General features: G+C 38.9%; 1 protein-coding gene across 2 annotated transcripts in view; it reads right to left on the bottom strand.

Moving 5' to 3' along the window:
- Positions 1-16,424, bottom strand: part of actn4 (actinin, alpha 4) — a 64,753-nt gene that overhangs the window by 26,249 nt on the left and 22,080 nt on the right. For both annotated transcript variants that reach the window (XM_061828595.1, XM_061828596.1), the window contains exons 2-3: positions 1,304-1,418; positions 225-344 (exon numbers count right to left, since the gene is read on the bottom strand). In XM_061828595.1, coding sequence (XP_061684579.1) covers positions 225-344; positions 1,304-1,418 — 235 coding nt within the window. The remainder of the gene's footprint in view (positions 1-224; positions 345-1,303; positions 1,419-16,424) is intronic.

Below are 16,424 nucleotides of genomic sequence, written 5' to 3'. Positions count from 1 at the left end.
GGTTGGAATTCCTCACATAGCTTAAATACACAAGTTGACACACTTTGTAGTTCGGCATTGACTCAAAGCCACTGTACAGCAGCCTGTAATGTCACGGTGAAGCAACATGTGGCTCATCAGCCAAGGTTCTTTTTGAACACTTTCAAATAAGCAATAATAAAGTTGCATTTGTGTGTGTATGTGTGTGAGCGTGTGTATACATACATGGATGCGTCTCTACTGACCTTCTGCTCCGATGGAGACCAATTTGACTCCCTTGCTGGCAATGAAGTCCAGAGCTTTATTGACATTGTTGATCTTGTGCACCCTCATCTTGCCTCGCTCGGGCTTGGGTAACCGCTCACCTGAGCATACAAAAGTCATTTATTTTTTATAAAAAAAAAAAACAAATGACCAGTCACATCAGTGCAACACTTGGATTAATATTAGGATTATATTGTGCAAAGGCAGTGGGTGACACTTTTGTTTTTGTTTGTTTTTTTTAGCGTTCATTTTAATCTAAACCCTTGTATATTCATAGCGAGCTCCATTAAAAAAAAATAAAAAAAATAAAGCTTGCTCTTGCCCTTGCTGTCTAATGAGGTGCTTGGATACAATGGAAATGGGGGTATCGGTATTCAATGGAGAAGTCCACCGTCGCAGAACATTTAATGGGAATATTAATCCGACAGTGAGCTGTGATGCTACAGAGGCTAGGTTGTCATAAGACGTCAGGAGGCTAACTAGCTAGCAGGAAGGGTGGCAGCTTGGCCTGCGAGGATTTATGGCACCAGCAACAAGAAAAACTGATCCAGCCAGGACTACATGTGGCCAACTTTTCTTTACAGCAACGCGGTAGCTAAAACACAGCGATCAAAGTCAAAACTTTCCGGTGTCCTCGCTAATTGGTTTAATAAATAGTTGTCAAATGATCAAACTGGAGATCTCCTTTGGTGCACTAAAATTTTGGAATAGTAGAAGGAGCAAAACAAATAAAATTCGTTCAATCATTGCTTTTTTGCATCAGCGAGAATACAGAATACCCCAAGACCAAGCACTAATATTCGCTACATACTTTTATTGCCATAGCAATGGCAGTTGCCAGACGTATTTTGTTTATACTCAGAAACTGTCTGCCATTAGTGGCAGAATCCTGAAGACTAGGACAGTTTAGTCTTGCAAGGCTGCATCGCTCAGGGCGTCTTAGAATTGATGTACTCCATGACACAATTCAGTAGCGAAATGATTTTTTTTTTTCATTTCCATCTTCTTTAGTGCTAATATTTTACAAAAACACATGGGAATAAAATCAATCAGTTGTTACCTGAGATGACCTCCAGAAGCAACATGAGTTTGAGTCCATCTCTGAAGTCCTCCTCTATGTTTTCGATCTGTGTGCCGGCCTTGCGCAGGTGGGAGTTGCACCACGCTGTGAATGTCTATATGAGGACACACACAAGAATGTGCATAATACATGAATGGTTTGCAGATTCATTGGCACAAATAAACAACTGAACATCAAAAACCTTCCAATTAGTCTACACGCACGTATTCAAGGGAAAATATGAGTTCATTACAATACGCCCTAAAAATATTTCAGTACCACCTACTGGAAGGTAAGAGAAAAAACAACTGCCCCCACCTTTAATTTTACCAATCGTCATAAAACTGTATGGACATGTCTAATTTACATACTTTATTTTCAATTATACTCATTTCTATTTTAATTCATCCAAGACAGAGTTGAACAAATATCTAGTTTTTTGTTTGGAAAAAAGGTATGAATAATTCTAGTCCACACACTTAATATTGACTGTATTTTGAGGAACGGCATTGTGTGTGTTCATTTGTGGTTATTTGCCTTCCTGATGGTTTGATGTAACAAAGAAACAAACATAACATGAGGGCTAAAAAGCTATTGAATGGACAGGAAGCAAGGTGACAGGAAGTTGATTTTGGAGCTGCAAAATGGTGGCTCTCAAAGACACATTGTCTTCACAGCATTCTTTTTTTTTTTGGTAAGATTTTATCTTGGAAACAAGATTTGTTTTGTGAACATTTTCCACAACAAGCTTGCAAGTGAAAATCACAATTAAGCCTTGCTTTTGTGCTTATTCAAAACTTAATTAGAAAACCCAAAAGCAAAAAAACTTTCCTGGTTTTGAAACCTCCAGATTTGAACTCCTAACCCAGGCTAGAAACCAAAATTTTGAAACCCTCACATTTTGGAAACAAGATGAGATTTATATTTGGTTTATGTTTTTGTAATTTTTTTCACCACAAGCTTGCTTGTGAAAATAGTCACAATCCAGCCTGGTTTTGGAGTATATTCCTTCACTCATGTCACATTAATCCCAACAGGAACTCTGAATAAATAACAGCTGTAATACTTGAAGAATTCCATAACACAATGCAGTGACAAATCATAAACAGACGCAAAGGAAAAGGCTCACGGCTTCAATTTGGAATCCATCATTTTTCGCTCCTGTTGTGCAGACATGGCTTTAGAATTGTCTTTTGCTCATTTATTACTTTATACTAAACACTTAAATATGTACAGTAAACACGCAGGTGGATGAAGCAAAAGCTGGCACATTTTAAGCTCTCTATTTAACAGACTAACAGGGGTTGTCCGTTACAGCTGACTGTTATATTGAAGCACTTTTTTGTTGACGTATGCACCTATATTACTGAAGAGTACAAAGGTTTATTTTGTACTTTTTGTGGCCTAAAAAAAGCCCAGTCCAGTATTGTAATGTTAAAAAAAAAAAAAAGCTTGAAAATTTTTACAAGTTAGAATTTTATCCAAACATTCCAAGCAGGTGTGGAATGAGTCTGCCATGAGTGATCTTCATCGGTGCTATGGGAAATTATTAAATTTTACTTAACTTTTGAAAAATTAGTCGTTTACAAGAAATAATGTATCTTCATTCCTTTATTTATGCCAGTAAGGCAAAGTGACAGCAGACAACAGATAAATGTCAGATGGAGGAAGTACTTTTTCTGACTTTGTGTTGTGCCATATTTCCTGATTGTAAAATGTGTGCATTCACTACATAACGGTTGGAAATCACTGCACGATAGAACATAACAGAAATACGGGAACTAACTTAATATAGCTAGCTCAATTTATTTTAATTAAATTACTACACACACACACACACACACCAAAAATATAGAGCATAGTTCAACAAAACTCTACTATGTTTACGCACAACCGTGGTAGCACTAGGTTGCTAGGCTACATACGTTTTGTTGCCAGCTTGCGAGCACTATTGTATGAAAAGCAAGCCTTAAATGAGTGTTAGTGACATACTTCTCCCATTTTGTTTTTATAATACAAGCGTCCCGATGTCGTTGGTAACAAGTGTATGAAGATGCATTTGCGGTAACAGGATGAACCCCAGTGAATGTAAAAGACTGTATGGCGGTATTGGAATTAGGGCTGAGCGATATAGACTATTTCATATCTCGATATTCATGCCAGAGACCTCCATGACGGTATCACTATGGGTTCAGTGAAAACTAAGATTTTTTTCCCCAAAGAAACTTCTAAATAATTCAAAAGAACATGGAAAGTGTTGGTTTTTTTTCTTTTTTTAGAACATAATCAACATTAACAGTCATCAATAGATAGAAAAAAAAGAGTTTGTATTTATAAAATGGATTGATGTATGGTTCAGCGGTCCGGCTCAACAACAAGTCCATGGTTGGGGCAAAATAATCCATTTCACAGAGCTCGGATTCAAGATTCATATTACTTTTGTTGTAAAATTTTGGAATCGTCGCTCAATTAAAATGTGACCAGGATGGTATTTTATATTTGTCCAGTGTGTGAAGCATTTTCTGTAATCCCACATTACTGAGAGTGTAAACAGTTATTTTTTTTTGCTATGTAGAAAGTTATAGCATCTGTAATGTCTTTGTGCCTGGTGTAACGCTACTGAACACATCAGCAATCAAACTTTGGCTATCGCTTGGAATGACAGCTGGGGCCACATTCATTTTTATTGCGGTACACTTACTATGCGCTGATGTTGTTTCAAATGGTGAAACATTTGTTGTGCTACCTTGCGTCGGCATAAAACCTTGCGATGATGTAAATCCTCTTTTCTGAAGATACAATACCTCCAAATAACTGCAAATTACTTGTTCTTGCTTACTACATCTACCGAAGCAGCACCAAGTTTACTTCCCGGACACTTTTTTTGTACATTCCCTGGAGCGGGCGTACGGTTTGTGTGGCTGGGATGCCCTCCGCCAGATGATTGTCATTAGGTGGCTTTAGCTGTCAATCAATGTAAAACTCAGAGGGGGTAGGTATGTGGTTGGTTCGCCTGAACTGTGAGTGAAGGGCAAGTGGGAAAAGTACACACAATTGGTGTGATACAGTTTTAAGTTTCAGTATTCAAATCTTGAATGTTTACATCTAGATAAATATATGATAACTATATATTGCCCAGCTCTAATTGAAATACAAAATTTTATTGCAGGAGTCTGACAGTGAAATGTTTTGTTTTGTAGTCTGATCCAAGCATTGTCTCAGACATCTGTCGAACAAGACTGGGAAATGATGACATTAAGGTTGATCAGCATAAAATGTTAATTATTGGCTGATACAGATAGAGCCAATCAGATCGGTATAGTCTACTATAAATTTTGGGAATGTTGTCCAAAAATGTTAACGTGTAGTTTCTAGACAGAGAACTTTTTAAGTCTTGATTGAAACTAGGACAAAAGTTCTGTGTTATCAGTAGTTGTGTATGCAAAGGTGAATAACGCATGGTTGGTATGTTTAATAAATTACAATTACAAAAATTACAAAAGCAAACATCTAGCAAAACACAAATCGTGAATACTTAAACAGTTGACATTTTGGTCCTCAATCATCCGCCCAATTAACATTACGAAACATAATTGTGTGCTCCTGTGGTACCGCCCTCTTCTGAGCATCTTACTGCAGGGGACAGTACAAAGCGTGCATTGAACCTGGCGGATAATAACGCCCTTCAGCCCCATGTCTAATAAACGGGAGGGTGGTTGGTGGGGGAGGCATACATTTCACATAGACAAATTGTGGGGCAAGACAATGCCCCTTTTCTAGCACATGCACACTTCAATGCAACAGGAAGTGGTACTGCAATGACAGGAAGTTACCACTTAGATGAGAATTTAAACAGTACCATTCAAGTGGTTTTCAACACAGGAAGTCCAGAAAATCATTAAAACACAAATTTAGAACTTAAACTTGTGAAAAATAAAATGAATAAATTACAACTGATTTTAATCAAATATTTGGCACGATATTATGGTTTTATACTATTTTTAATGCATATAAACTTATGTAAAGCTCTTTCCTTAAATGTCATTTACTGTACACTTTATAAAGTTATTCGAGTTGTGGGTTTTGGAATGAGATGGAAGAGGTGAGGTTTAATCATATAGATATATAATTGAATCTAAAAAAAAAAAAAGTGTAAAAATGTCAGTTTTAAGTTTCTTGCTTAAATATTATTTTAAAATGTTTAGTTTTAAACATTTTGTGAAAGAGCAATGAAAAATTTTAAATTTGGAACACATTAATCTACTTTTGAAATGTATTTGTTTTAAAATGTAAATTATTTTAATTGAAAATTTAATAAATTACATCTTTTTTTTCCTTAATATTGTTAAATGTATGTCTTCCCACACATTTTCCCATTTAGAAAATGTAAATTAAAATAGTTTCTTGACAATAATGTAAAGTTAAATTTCTGCACTTAAAATCCGGTACAGTGGGTGACTGGTTCGCATTTCTCCCTCACAGTTCCGAGGACTTAAGTTCAACTGCACTTAAAGTCCGGTACGGTGGGTGACTGGTTCGCATTTCTTCCTCACAGTTCCGAGGACTTAAGTTCAAATGAGGCCTCACCTGTGTGGAATTTGCATGTTCCCCTCATGCCTCTGTGGGGCACTCGGGTCTCCTCGCACATACCAAAAACATGCATGGTAGGTTGATTGAAGACACTAAATTGACTGTTGGTGTGAATGTGAGTGTGAATGGATGTTTTATGTGCCCTGCGATTGGCTGGAGACCAAATGAGAGTGTCCCCCACCACTAGCCCGAAGATAGATGGGATTGGCTCCAACAGTCCCGCAACCTTTTTGAGAATAAGCAGGACACAAAATGTATTCCATTAAAAATCCATCCATCCCTACACCCTGAACAGCTCACCAGCCAATCGCAGTTTTGAAATTTTAAATTAAAAAAATAAAAATGTTAAATTAGAAAAAAGACCAATCTACCTTAATGCTTTTTTCCCCAAGACCCTATACCAAAAATGTAGCATCATACCATTTGACACATTTTTATTAGAAATAGTACCTGATAAAAAAAAAAAAAAAATGAAATCCGTGTCATTCAGCTGTTGTGGTTTCACAGCTCAGGCTGCTATCTTGCGAAAGCAACTTATAGGATGTTAGCATTTGATCCATTGCAAAATTTTGTCCGACCCAACAGGGCAAAAATTCATATATCTGCTTGATGTTGGGTAGCAGAGAAGGAATGTGCTGGAATTTGGGCATAACAGGGTGTGGTGTCACATGTGTGCAGCGTTTAATTTGCTTTAATGTGAAACTAAACTCCTTGAAAGTCGTTGAACCTGCCCAGGCGGCCTATCAGCTAAAATTATTTTGTAGGTTTACGTTCTAGTCCTGGATGTCATGCGCCGTCTTATTTAATTGTTGGCAAGAAAGAAGAAAAAAAGTGTGTGAAAGAAAATGTCACTATGGCAACATGTTGTTGAGAAGGAGTGAATGGTGGCTTGTGCTCGCCACTGGCAACGCCTGTTCATAGCAGACGGGTAACGCATTATTAGCATGACCACATGGACATGTCAAGTTCATTTAAATTGCTGCCATTTATTTAGCCTCGAGTACCTACATACTGTAACTAGCAGGGATCCATATACACATATACAGTTGCTTCAAAATTATATCAAGATACTTCAAGATACTAAGAAACAGAAATTAGGCAACTAGGTTTGAAGTAGTTCCACCATGACTAGTAGCATTAACGGTCCAGCGCCACAAATTGTTGGAATTCAGTACCAAATGGCACTGGTGATTTGGTGTCATTTTTTCCAGGATTCTATTGGGTCTGGAAGTGTTTAAGTTGTCCAACATTTCATCTTCAATGGTAGATTTAACCACCCTGTCTTCCACGCTTCAATGGAGAAGGGTGGAGGGTTCCACAATTGAAGCAGTCTGTTGCGGACTGCAAATGTCTTTCAACTCTCTTTTTCCGAGCACGCCCAGAAGGTTATTTATTTACATCAAAAATGTCAAACTCAGGGCCCAGGGGCCAGATCCGGCCAGCCACACGATTTTATGTGGCCAGCAAAGGGAAATCATCTGTCAACTTCCATAATTCTTGTGAAAATCTATACCAAAATTTCAAATTGTCACATACATGATAATGTTGTGGAATAATCCTTTTTGTTTCCAAACGAACAACGGTTGAAAACCCCTTTACCCTTGATTTCTGATTCCAAAACTAGATGAAAGATTAACTAGTGTAAATATGATGGGGCGATTAAAGATTTTTATGGTTTCACAGTCCTAAAGGCCCTCCCAGGGAAACCATAACTACAATGTGGCCCGTGGCAAAAATTTGTTTGACACCCCTGATAGGGGACACCAAGACACAAACACCATGAAACCCAATCCGCCCCCTGCAGTGTTAGAAAATATTACAACCCATCACCAGTGCGGACAATTTACATGAAATCCAGCACACGTTCATTGTGACAGGACGCTTGAATAATCTAACAAGAGCCTATGCTGGGAAATACATACATAGACACAATAAATATACATGTAGTTGGACATTTGGTTTTAAGCATTTTGAGCCATCTCCATTGGTCATTAAGAATTCAACAGACCACCACCAAAATAGGACGTCGTCTGTGAGAAAGTCGGGTGACAATAAATTGTGTCTGTAGCTCAGCAGTTACGTTTGATAATTGCCCAAGAAACAAAACAGACATACATGAAAAAATTTGGTTAAGATCGAAGCTTGTTGGGATGTGTACAAAGAAAAGCGATCGATAAAGCATGCGCGATAATTTATCATATTGCTACAGACAAAAAAAAAAGAAAAAAAAAAAAAACAAACCCAGAGAGGACAGCATTAAAGACTGCTCTGACAGATTTCTCGTGAAGATGTTGATTCACGGACATTGCACTGGCCTTGCACAACAGGCAAAGACATGCCTCCTATGTAATCAAATCACCATGATGTATAGTGTTGAATCCTGTCACACCTCGACAACCTGTCACTGCAGCAAGTATTCACACACACATTGTATGTGGGTTAAAAAGCCTTAGACAGGCAGTGACATGCCGACAACCACAAACGTGGCTGACTCAGGTGGACAGATGCCAGGATGACAAACAAGCCATGAGCAGCTTTTTAAACAGACAACCACACTTTTTTTTTTATATTATTCAGACTACCACAAAGAGGAACTGGAGACCAAAAACAGAAATTGGAACACTACAAAACACTTCTGTTGATGAAAAGGCTTTTTGAAGCAAAGTGCCATGAAACATGTAAAAAATTAGACTGGACAAGACCAGGTCCCTGAAGGATTAATGTTGCCAACAGGGTCAGACTGGCTTCATGAATGAAGCTTAGTAATTAACTGGTCTGGTCTGACAAGCAACCTCCAACACCCCTTTCCTGAAAGGAAAGCTAATAAAAGAACAACTCTGACTTGACAAGAGCATGCTGGCGAGTTTCAACATCACAGGACACAGGTGTTGCATTTCAGTAGTTCTCAGACATGACAATAGCATCTACTGTGTAACATCATGGCTGCCAGTAGAGGGCAATTATGAGTCGCCACGTTTGGTTTTCTACTTCTCTGCCAAGCTACACCCCCCTGCAACAACTGACACCCAATGTCTTCGCAACTTAGTACCGGACAAAATCCCAACTGGAAATGCCCAAAATAAATCGTCCCCGTTTAAACCAAAATTCTGTTACTCAGGGAATCTTGCTTAAGGGGCTCAATCTAAAAAAAAAAAAAAAGTAATGGGCATAATTATTATTTTTGTGCTTAATGGCAAGTTCCCAACCTTTCCCAGCATTCTCTGCCAGCGAGCAAAACTAAGCACCATCCATCTACCTGGATTCTATGGTTGAAATGGGGTGGCCATTGGCCAAATTTCTATGACAATTTTGAAGGAACCCTTGAAATGGCTAAATGACTCGAATTACGTTGGTTGAAACCAAAGTGGCAGCCATACTCTGTGTTTTCAAGCATGACTTCTGGAAAATTCTTTGTAAGTCTACTCATGATAGACATGTCTACCAAAATATTAAGTACTGCTCCCTCCCCTTCCCAGAGTAATGTTCACACTTGACAGTGACCAGTCACTCCCAGTGACTTTCGTTTCTGCTCCTGTCTCTCGTAGAGATTTCTGCTCCCACTCCAGCCCAAAGTTGCAATTAATTATGAAATTCACTCCCATTCCACGAGAATCCCGCAAGACCCACTGTATCTTGTAGGAATCCTAAAAAAATGTAAGCCTCAGGCCTGCAACAGGCACCAGAATATAATTCACCTGCAAAATTTGGTGAGTTTTCTCACATCACTTCATAAGGTGTTAAAAAGCAGCCCCAATTGTTTTTTTTTCCCTGTACCAGTAACAAATGACAATGGAAAGGCAAGAAGAATCAGAGTGGTTAGTTATTCTTGGGTTGCAATCACGTGATAAAAATGCGCCTTCAATCGAATCGGCGCCATTTCTACAGACAAGGTAGGCGATGCAGACGACATCAACATGGCAATGTCCACAGACCCATGTGTAAGCGGCGAGCGGCAGATGTTTTCTGCCCACTTTAATTCACTCGATGATGTCGCCAAAGCTAGATATGTACAGAAGATCAAACTCTGTGAAGATATTGATCCGTATACTCTCCACATCAACATACTTTCAAAGGATCCCTGAAGCCCCGTCAACACGCTTTAACATATGACACTAGAAATACACATGCTAGGGATAGGGTTAGAACAGACTTTCAAATAACCATTTGCCTTCTGTACTTGAGCGTCGTTCAGATCTGCACGTCGTTGCAAGCCACTTTCCTTGCCATTTTTCCGATAACGCCAATGTATCTTCTCCTTCATACAATCTAATCTTTGGAACATGGAAAAATTGCTTCCCAATGTCTCTGTTTCTGTAATTTCCACATCCATAGACAACAAAAATCTGGCATGATGCTTTACTTGAGTCGGAACAAAGATCACGATGGACAGCTGACTGCTTGTCTGCAAGAATGGCGGTCAAGTACCTGGAGGAACAAACGTGACGTCACGTGCAACCCAAGGATTTGATTAGTTGCAATTCACCAAAAAGGACCGCTTCTGATCTCTATTCAAGTAATATAAGTATGTTCTCTTTCATAAACCACACTCCCACAACAATCATTCAGAAAATCGAACGCAAAGGCCCAAGTACAAACTGGCCTCACTTGAGCTCTGCTCATATGGTGGTTCTGTAAGTGGATATGCAGCCTCAGCTACTGTAGAACGACAGCAGGAACTGGACACCAGCCACACAACGCTACAACTCCACCCCCCAACCCCGAAATCCCCTGGACGCGAGGAGAGCCGTGGCGAGGCCTCCAAGTGCACCAAAGTGTGTTTGACAAGTGAAAGGCTGATATGAAAGAAGCTGCTCGTGACTACAAGTAAAAGCTGCTCGGGCTACGAGTAATAAACAGCTACTTGAAGGTCAATGCTTCCAAGGTGAAGATGTATCAAACTCACAAACATTTTGAAATACACACACAAGAAGAACTGATGAAGACAAAGCAGTGCTCTGCTGTACTGGTTTCTCTTGTCACATTATACTCTCAAGTCTGGACAGGGTTATCATTCATGTGTGAGGTAATACACTAGCTAAGCTAAGATAGATCCACCTTCCAGCTTCATGTGCTGACAAGGTTGTCAGGAAAATACTAGTTCATCACATGACATTCAGTTTAGATTTGACTTCGTTAAACTGGATTCATGAGATTAATGTAACTTTGTCGCAATGCTCTACGTACATGCAATGATAAAATCCTATGTTCTTAAATGAGCCTCACCCATCTGTTTAATATACATAATATAAATACAGTAGCAATTAAACAAATCTAGTAATTTGTCATTGAAGCACACCGAAAAATGGCCAACTATACGCCAAAATTGCTGTTTTGAAGCAAAATGCACCTTTTTGGGTCTTTTTTTGTAGGTCTATTCTATGATTGTCATCCCTGTAAAATTGTATTTTGTCATGTGAAGCAGACTATGGGACTGAATTAACCCCCAAAATTGCTGGAGGTACTTATTGTCATATCTGCTGTCATAAATAGTGTCTGTCAATTTTTCACCACAGACGTCCACTGATGTAGATAGACTTTATAACCGAAATAATCACAGGACACACAGTCCACTTGAATAAATAGAAGTGGACACTTCCAATATATATCGCCTTGTAGGAGTCAGTCAAAGTACGAGCCCTGGAATTGGCCCAGACCTTCTGCCAAAAGAGAGTCAAACTCGACACCATGCGCCACACACTTATACTTCTGATTCCGATAGGGCCATTTGGGTGAATTCTATCGCAGTAATTAAACAAAGTGCACGCCCGGAATTAGCCTAAAACTGTTGTTTAAAGCAAAATGCACAACTTTCAGGATAGGTCTTTGAGAAAAGTTCCATAAATCCTTTTAGGGTAAAGATACACCCATTTTCATATTGATTGGGAAGATTAGTGTCAAGAAGGAAATGTTTTTCTAAGTCTTCAGAATCCTCATTAATACACATAGCAATCCAGGAGTGATTGTAAAGATGTATGCCACCTAGCTATTTGGTAATCTAAGCTTCTTATGTGACAGTGGCATGTTGGAGTCCCCGCGGGTGCACAACACAGCACCCATCTTAATCTTAGTCGTGTGTGCGCAAGATGATGCTCCTAACCCAAAATGTCACCAGAAACCAACCGCTCACAGCCACAGTGTCTTCATCCAAAAGCAGAATCTGCTTTTACTGCTTTAGTTAATACCATTTTGCCATATAACTTATAAAGTTGATGGCAAGATAGGAAATGAGTTGGGGTCGGGGGGGCTTTTAGGCTAAAATGTCAAGCAATGTGGTTATTTGTTCGTTTACTTACGGCACTTTCTGTCTGTGTTGGATGGTAAGAAAGGAACTAACAAAACATTTAGATAGAGTTTGCGCTTTTGAACATTTATATTACAGTAGAGTTTTGCCATTAAACTGTTGGCCCCTTCCTCGTAGTGTTCATGGTCCCTCAGGCAATAATATGTCAACACACTGTTGCAATACTCTGAGGCTCATTGCACCACCAAAAAGTTCAGGTGGAGGTGTTGCACAACAATTTTGAAACCACAGAACATGCAGTTGACATTTTCAATGTCTCATTGGGGATTTTTCATGGTGTACTACTGTCTTTTTAGATAGAAAGGCACGTATGGTTAGGACTATTCTTAGTTTCAAACCACGTATTGAAAGCTCAGAGATGGAAGAAAAAAATCTGACAAAATGTCTGACAAGTTATTCTTTGAAGGACCCTACAAATGGTCAGTATAGCACCAAGATAGTCGCTTTCAGACAAAATGGTTGAGTCTGTTTTTATCCAACATGGCTTCTTGAAACGTCTTGGTGACAAACGAATTTCATGTTGCGAATTGTGCCCAAGGGCTGAATTCTCAAATTATTTCAGGTGGCCATAATTAACTCAAATGACTGCTGGTTGTCGGGCACTCAAATAGATGTCATGTCTCAAATGAGTAAGACCTATGCCTAACACTGCCATGGTAGACCGCAACAAAAAGTGCCAGAAGACCAGAATTAATCGCCATCTGTTAGGATAAAATTCCCAGCAGAGTTCAAAGAGGAATATTCTAAAATTTGTAAGTGCCTTCACTCTAGTAGTCGCCTGGTACACTGTAGCTGAGTAGATTAAATTCACGCAAGGCCACCAAGAGGAAGGACTCTAAATTGAAGACTATATGTGTTTAATAAATGACTTCAATCCCAAAACTTTCACTCTACCAATAACGAAGACATTGGTTCATTCTGACTGGATGTTCAAAAGATGATTCATAGCTATGCTAATGTATTTAGTAAGGTTGTTTTTCTTAAAAGCTTATTGAAAGGAAGTAACCTCTCTGTTCAGCTGCTGTTTTATGACGAGTGAAATACTGATGCACACAACAGGATGAAATCACATGAGAATATTCAGCGATTGCGGACCGGTCCTGGCGGCCACTTAGTCTGTTTCTCTCATATCACACCATTGCTTCGGTTTCTCTCCCCTTTGGCCAATCAACAGCCAAGCTGATCCACGCTTCCTGCGTTGAAAGGCACACTAAAGGAACACATGCGTGGGCGGGAGGGAGGACGTCCACGTTCATTGTCCAGGAATGTGCGGCAAAGGCATCCAGGGGAACAGGAAGTTAAATATTAACCCACCCGAGCCCATCCAGTGAACCATCTGACAACTGAACACCATTCGATCAAAACGAACAAGGTTTTCTTCAGAGGTTGAGTGGAAAGACCAAGTTTATTGTAGTTGAGGTTTGCCAAACGCCAACAGATTCGGGCTTGTTGGTGCATGATGTCAGTTATTTCCTGTCGGGTGGAGGATGCCAGTTGCTGAGAAGATTGTAACATATGATTACCATTGCAGAATTAAAAAAATGTTGGGAAGTATGCCAGAGAGAGGAAGATATACATGTAATACATTTTTGGGACCTTCACTAAACGAGATGTGTGATCAAGCACTGATTTTGTGTAATTGTCAACATTTCAACATTCAACAGTCAACATTTGAGGCCACACACAGTCGTACAAACTGATTTTTTTTCATAATTTCATAATTTTTCTCATAATTTACCATTACCCATCTGTTTACTATACAATCAGGCAAAATCTTTCAGTTTGTCTTATAAGGACTTCTGGCAATGGACAAAATTACCCCCAAGCAGCTGATTAAAACCAAGTGGCTGATGTGCCTTTTTCTGCAAGGGTTCTTGACCTTCTTGTCGTCTATTCATCATAGATTTGCAGACCCAATCAGATGTTGATGGGTGAAACTGGGTCTGCAATATGAATTATACCCCCCAAAAACATGAGCTGAATTCTCATGGAACACCACAATTATCAAACCACTATTTATTTATTTATTTATTTTTTAAAATTGTATTACATGTTCAGTTTTGCAGAGAATCAGAAACGGCAGGTGGGCGTGAGGCTTTGTGTTGTCTTGTGATTTGCCTTGTGTAGCACTTTGTTACTGTTTTATGTATGAAACGTGCTGTACAAATAGTATTGATGAATTGATTGATCTAATAAGTAATTCCATTCATTCACTTCAAATCAGATTCAACCACTTATGTGATGAATTATAGGGATAGGATAAATGAAAATCTAAAGCAATTTAATAGTGACATTCATCATTGCACACAAGCAAAATAGCTAAAGTGAAGCTGAGCAGCAGTGTAAAAAAAGTGGGTAATTTCCAGTAAATTACCAAAGGCTAAGGGTTAAACTTTGGAATTTTTGGAAACATTTAAAATCGTAAACATTCCATGAAAATTGAGGGTAATTTAAAGGAAGGGCAGGGATCTCATTTGATGTCTCTCCCCTGCCTGGGATCCATACAACTGCATGAATGCAATCACTAGGTGTACTAAGCTAAGTTTTTTGATGGTAAGACGGTAGTTGCACAGAAAAATTGAATTATTTCCTAATCCTACCAACAAGCCAGATAGATGTGGCTAACACCCATGAGCTTGTATGTTGAATATGAATGAAGTCACAACAAAGACACAAATTAAAAGTGACAAAAATCATTTTGAACAGAACCATCTCACCGAATTTCTTCAGCTGAGGAATAAAAAAGACAGTGGGACATCTCCCATTTCCCATCATCTTGTAGTTAGGGAATCCTTTGCTTAGCAATGCAAGTACAAACGTGGCACCCTAAATGGTGCATGCGTACTCACTAATGTAAGAAATGGGCCATTGACCTTGGCAACATTGAACTGAGTAACCTTTTTAAAAACCTGCAATGTAGTGGGACAATGACACAAAAACTATGATATAGCATGGGATTACTGTAACTGTATTACGTGACTAAAAATTGCAGGGACTCCCTGTTCCGGTGCTTTTGACACGTGCATCCTGGGACTCACAGTTTCAAGTGTAAAACTTTCTATGGAAGGGTATCATATTGATGGATAAAAACAAATCGTTATTTTTAAATGATATAGAGTACATTTATGCAACATAAATGTCTCTCCTTCTCTACATATCCAAGGGCATCATAGTATGGTAGCTTTGTTTTATTTGCCCCCCCTCCACTGGAGTAATTGTGTAACTGAAGCATGCTCATATTTTTAATTTTGGCTCTCAACACAAAGTAAAAAACAAACCATGTAACTGCTACAAAAACCTGTAAATTGGGGCACTTGTAGTTCAAGGCATTTTCGTAAATTCCATGGTATCTGGTTGTTTGAGTAACGACTATGCTAAACTATACGTTAACTATATTTCAATTCTAAATTAAGAGCATACCTACAATTTTGTTAATTTTTGGTTACTTCCGTTCATATGCATGGAAAGTTTCCAACTTTGAAAATTCCCAGAATTTTTCAATCATGATACTAATCAGGCATATCAAGTTCACGTGAAACTAGCTCGGGAACTTGTTGTTCCAAAAAGAAGAAGTAACGACAGTGCATCAAAGGATGGTTTTAAACTTTGTCACCACACACTGACCGTGACTCATTTTATTGGAGAAGTGTAGTGTGGTGTTTCCTACCTAATTCTGCAAACATGAGCAGCTACGGTTGGTGCTAGCGCTTTTAGGAACAAACTAAGAGTAGTAGGGTACTAGGAAATACCACCACATAATGCTTCCAAGCCCAGACCAAGTCATAGAAAAAGATGTTAGAATGTGAGAAAAGGGACACTATTATTGGGCACCTAAGAATTCGCAGGGTTGGCAAATTGACAGAACAAGAAGTCAAGTTTGGTATTCCTAAAAGTTGAACAACACTCATTGCAGTGTTCTAAATACAATAAAATATTTGAATGTAAGTGCTCAAAATGTATAAACGCAAAATTTTGGACTGAATTGATAAACTATTGATATAGGCCCCATGACGACATTGAACAGGGGCGTACACTTTTGAGCATGAGACCCTCATCCAGTTCATAAACATAAAAAGGGGCTTTACTCCATGCACTGGCTAATAGGTGGATTTACCACCTCATTCATTATCACCTGACCACCATTACTACCAGTGTAGTGTGCAATTGGCCATTAAACCTAGCACATAACTTGGGAAGGGAGGAAAAAAGTTTCCTGAAGTATAATGCGTT

The sequence above is a fragment of the Syngnathoides biaculeatus genome, chromosome 8 (genome assembly GCF_019802595.1).
Source record: "Syngnathoides biaculeatus isolate LvHL_M chromosome 8, ASM1980259v1, whole genome shotgun sequence".
Taxonomy (NCBI): Eukaryota; Metazoa; Chordata; class Actinopteri; order Syngnathiformes; family Syngnathidae; genus Syngnathoides; species Syngnathoides biaculeatus.
The sequence above is the reverse complement of the archived record's forward strand: the minus strand, read 5'-3'. Positions and strand labels throughout refer to the sequence as shown.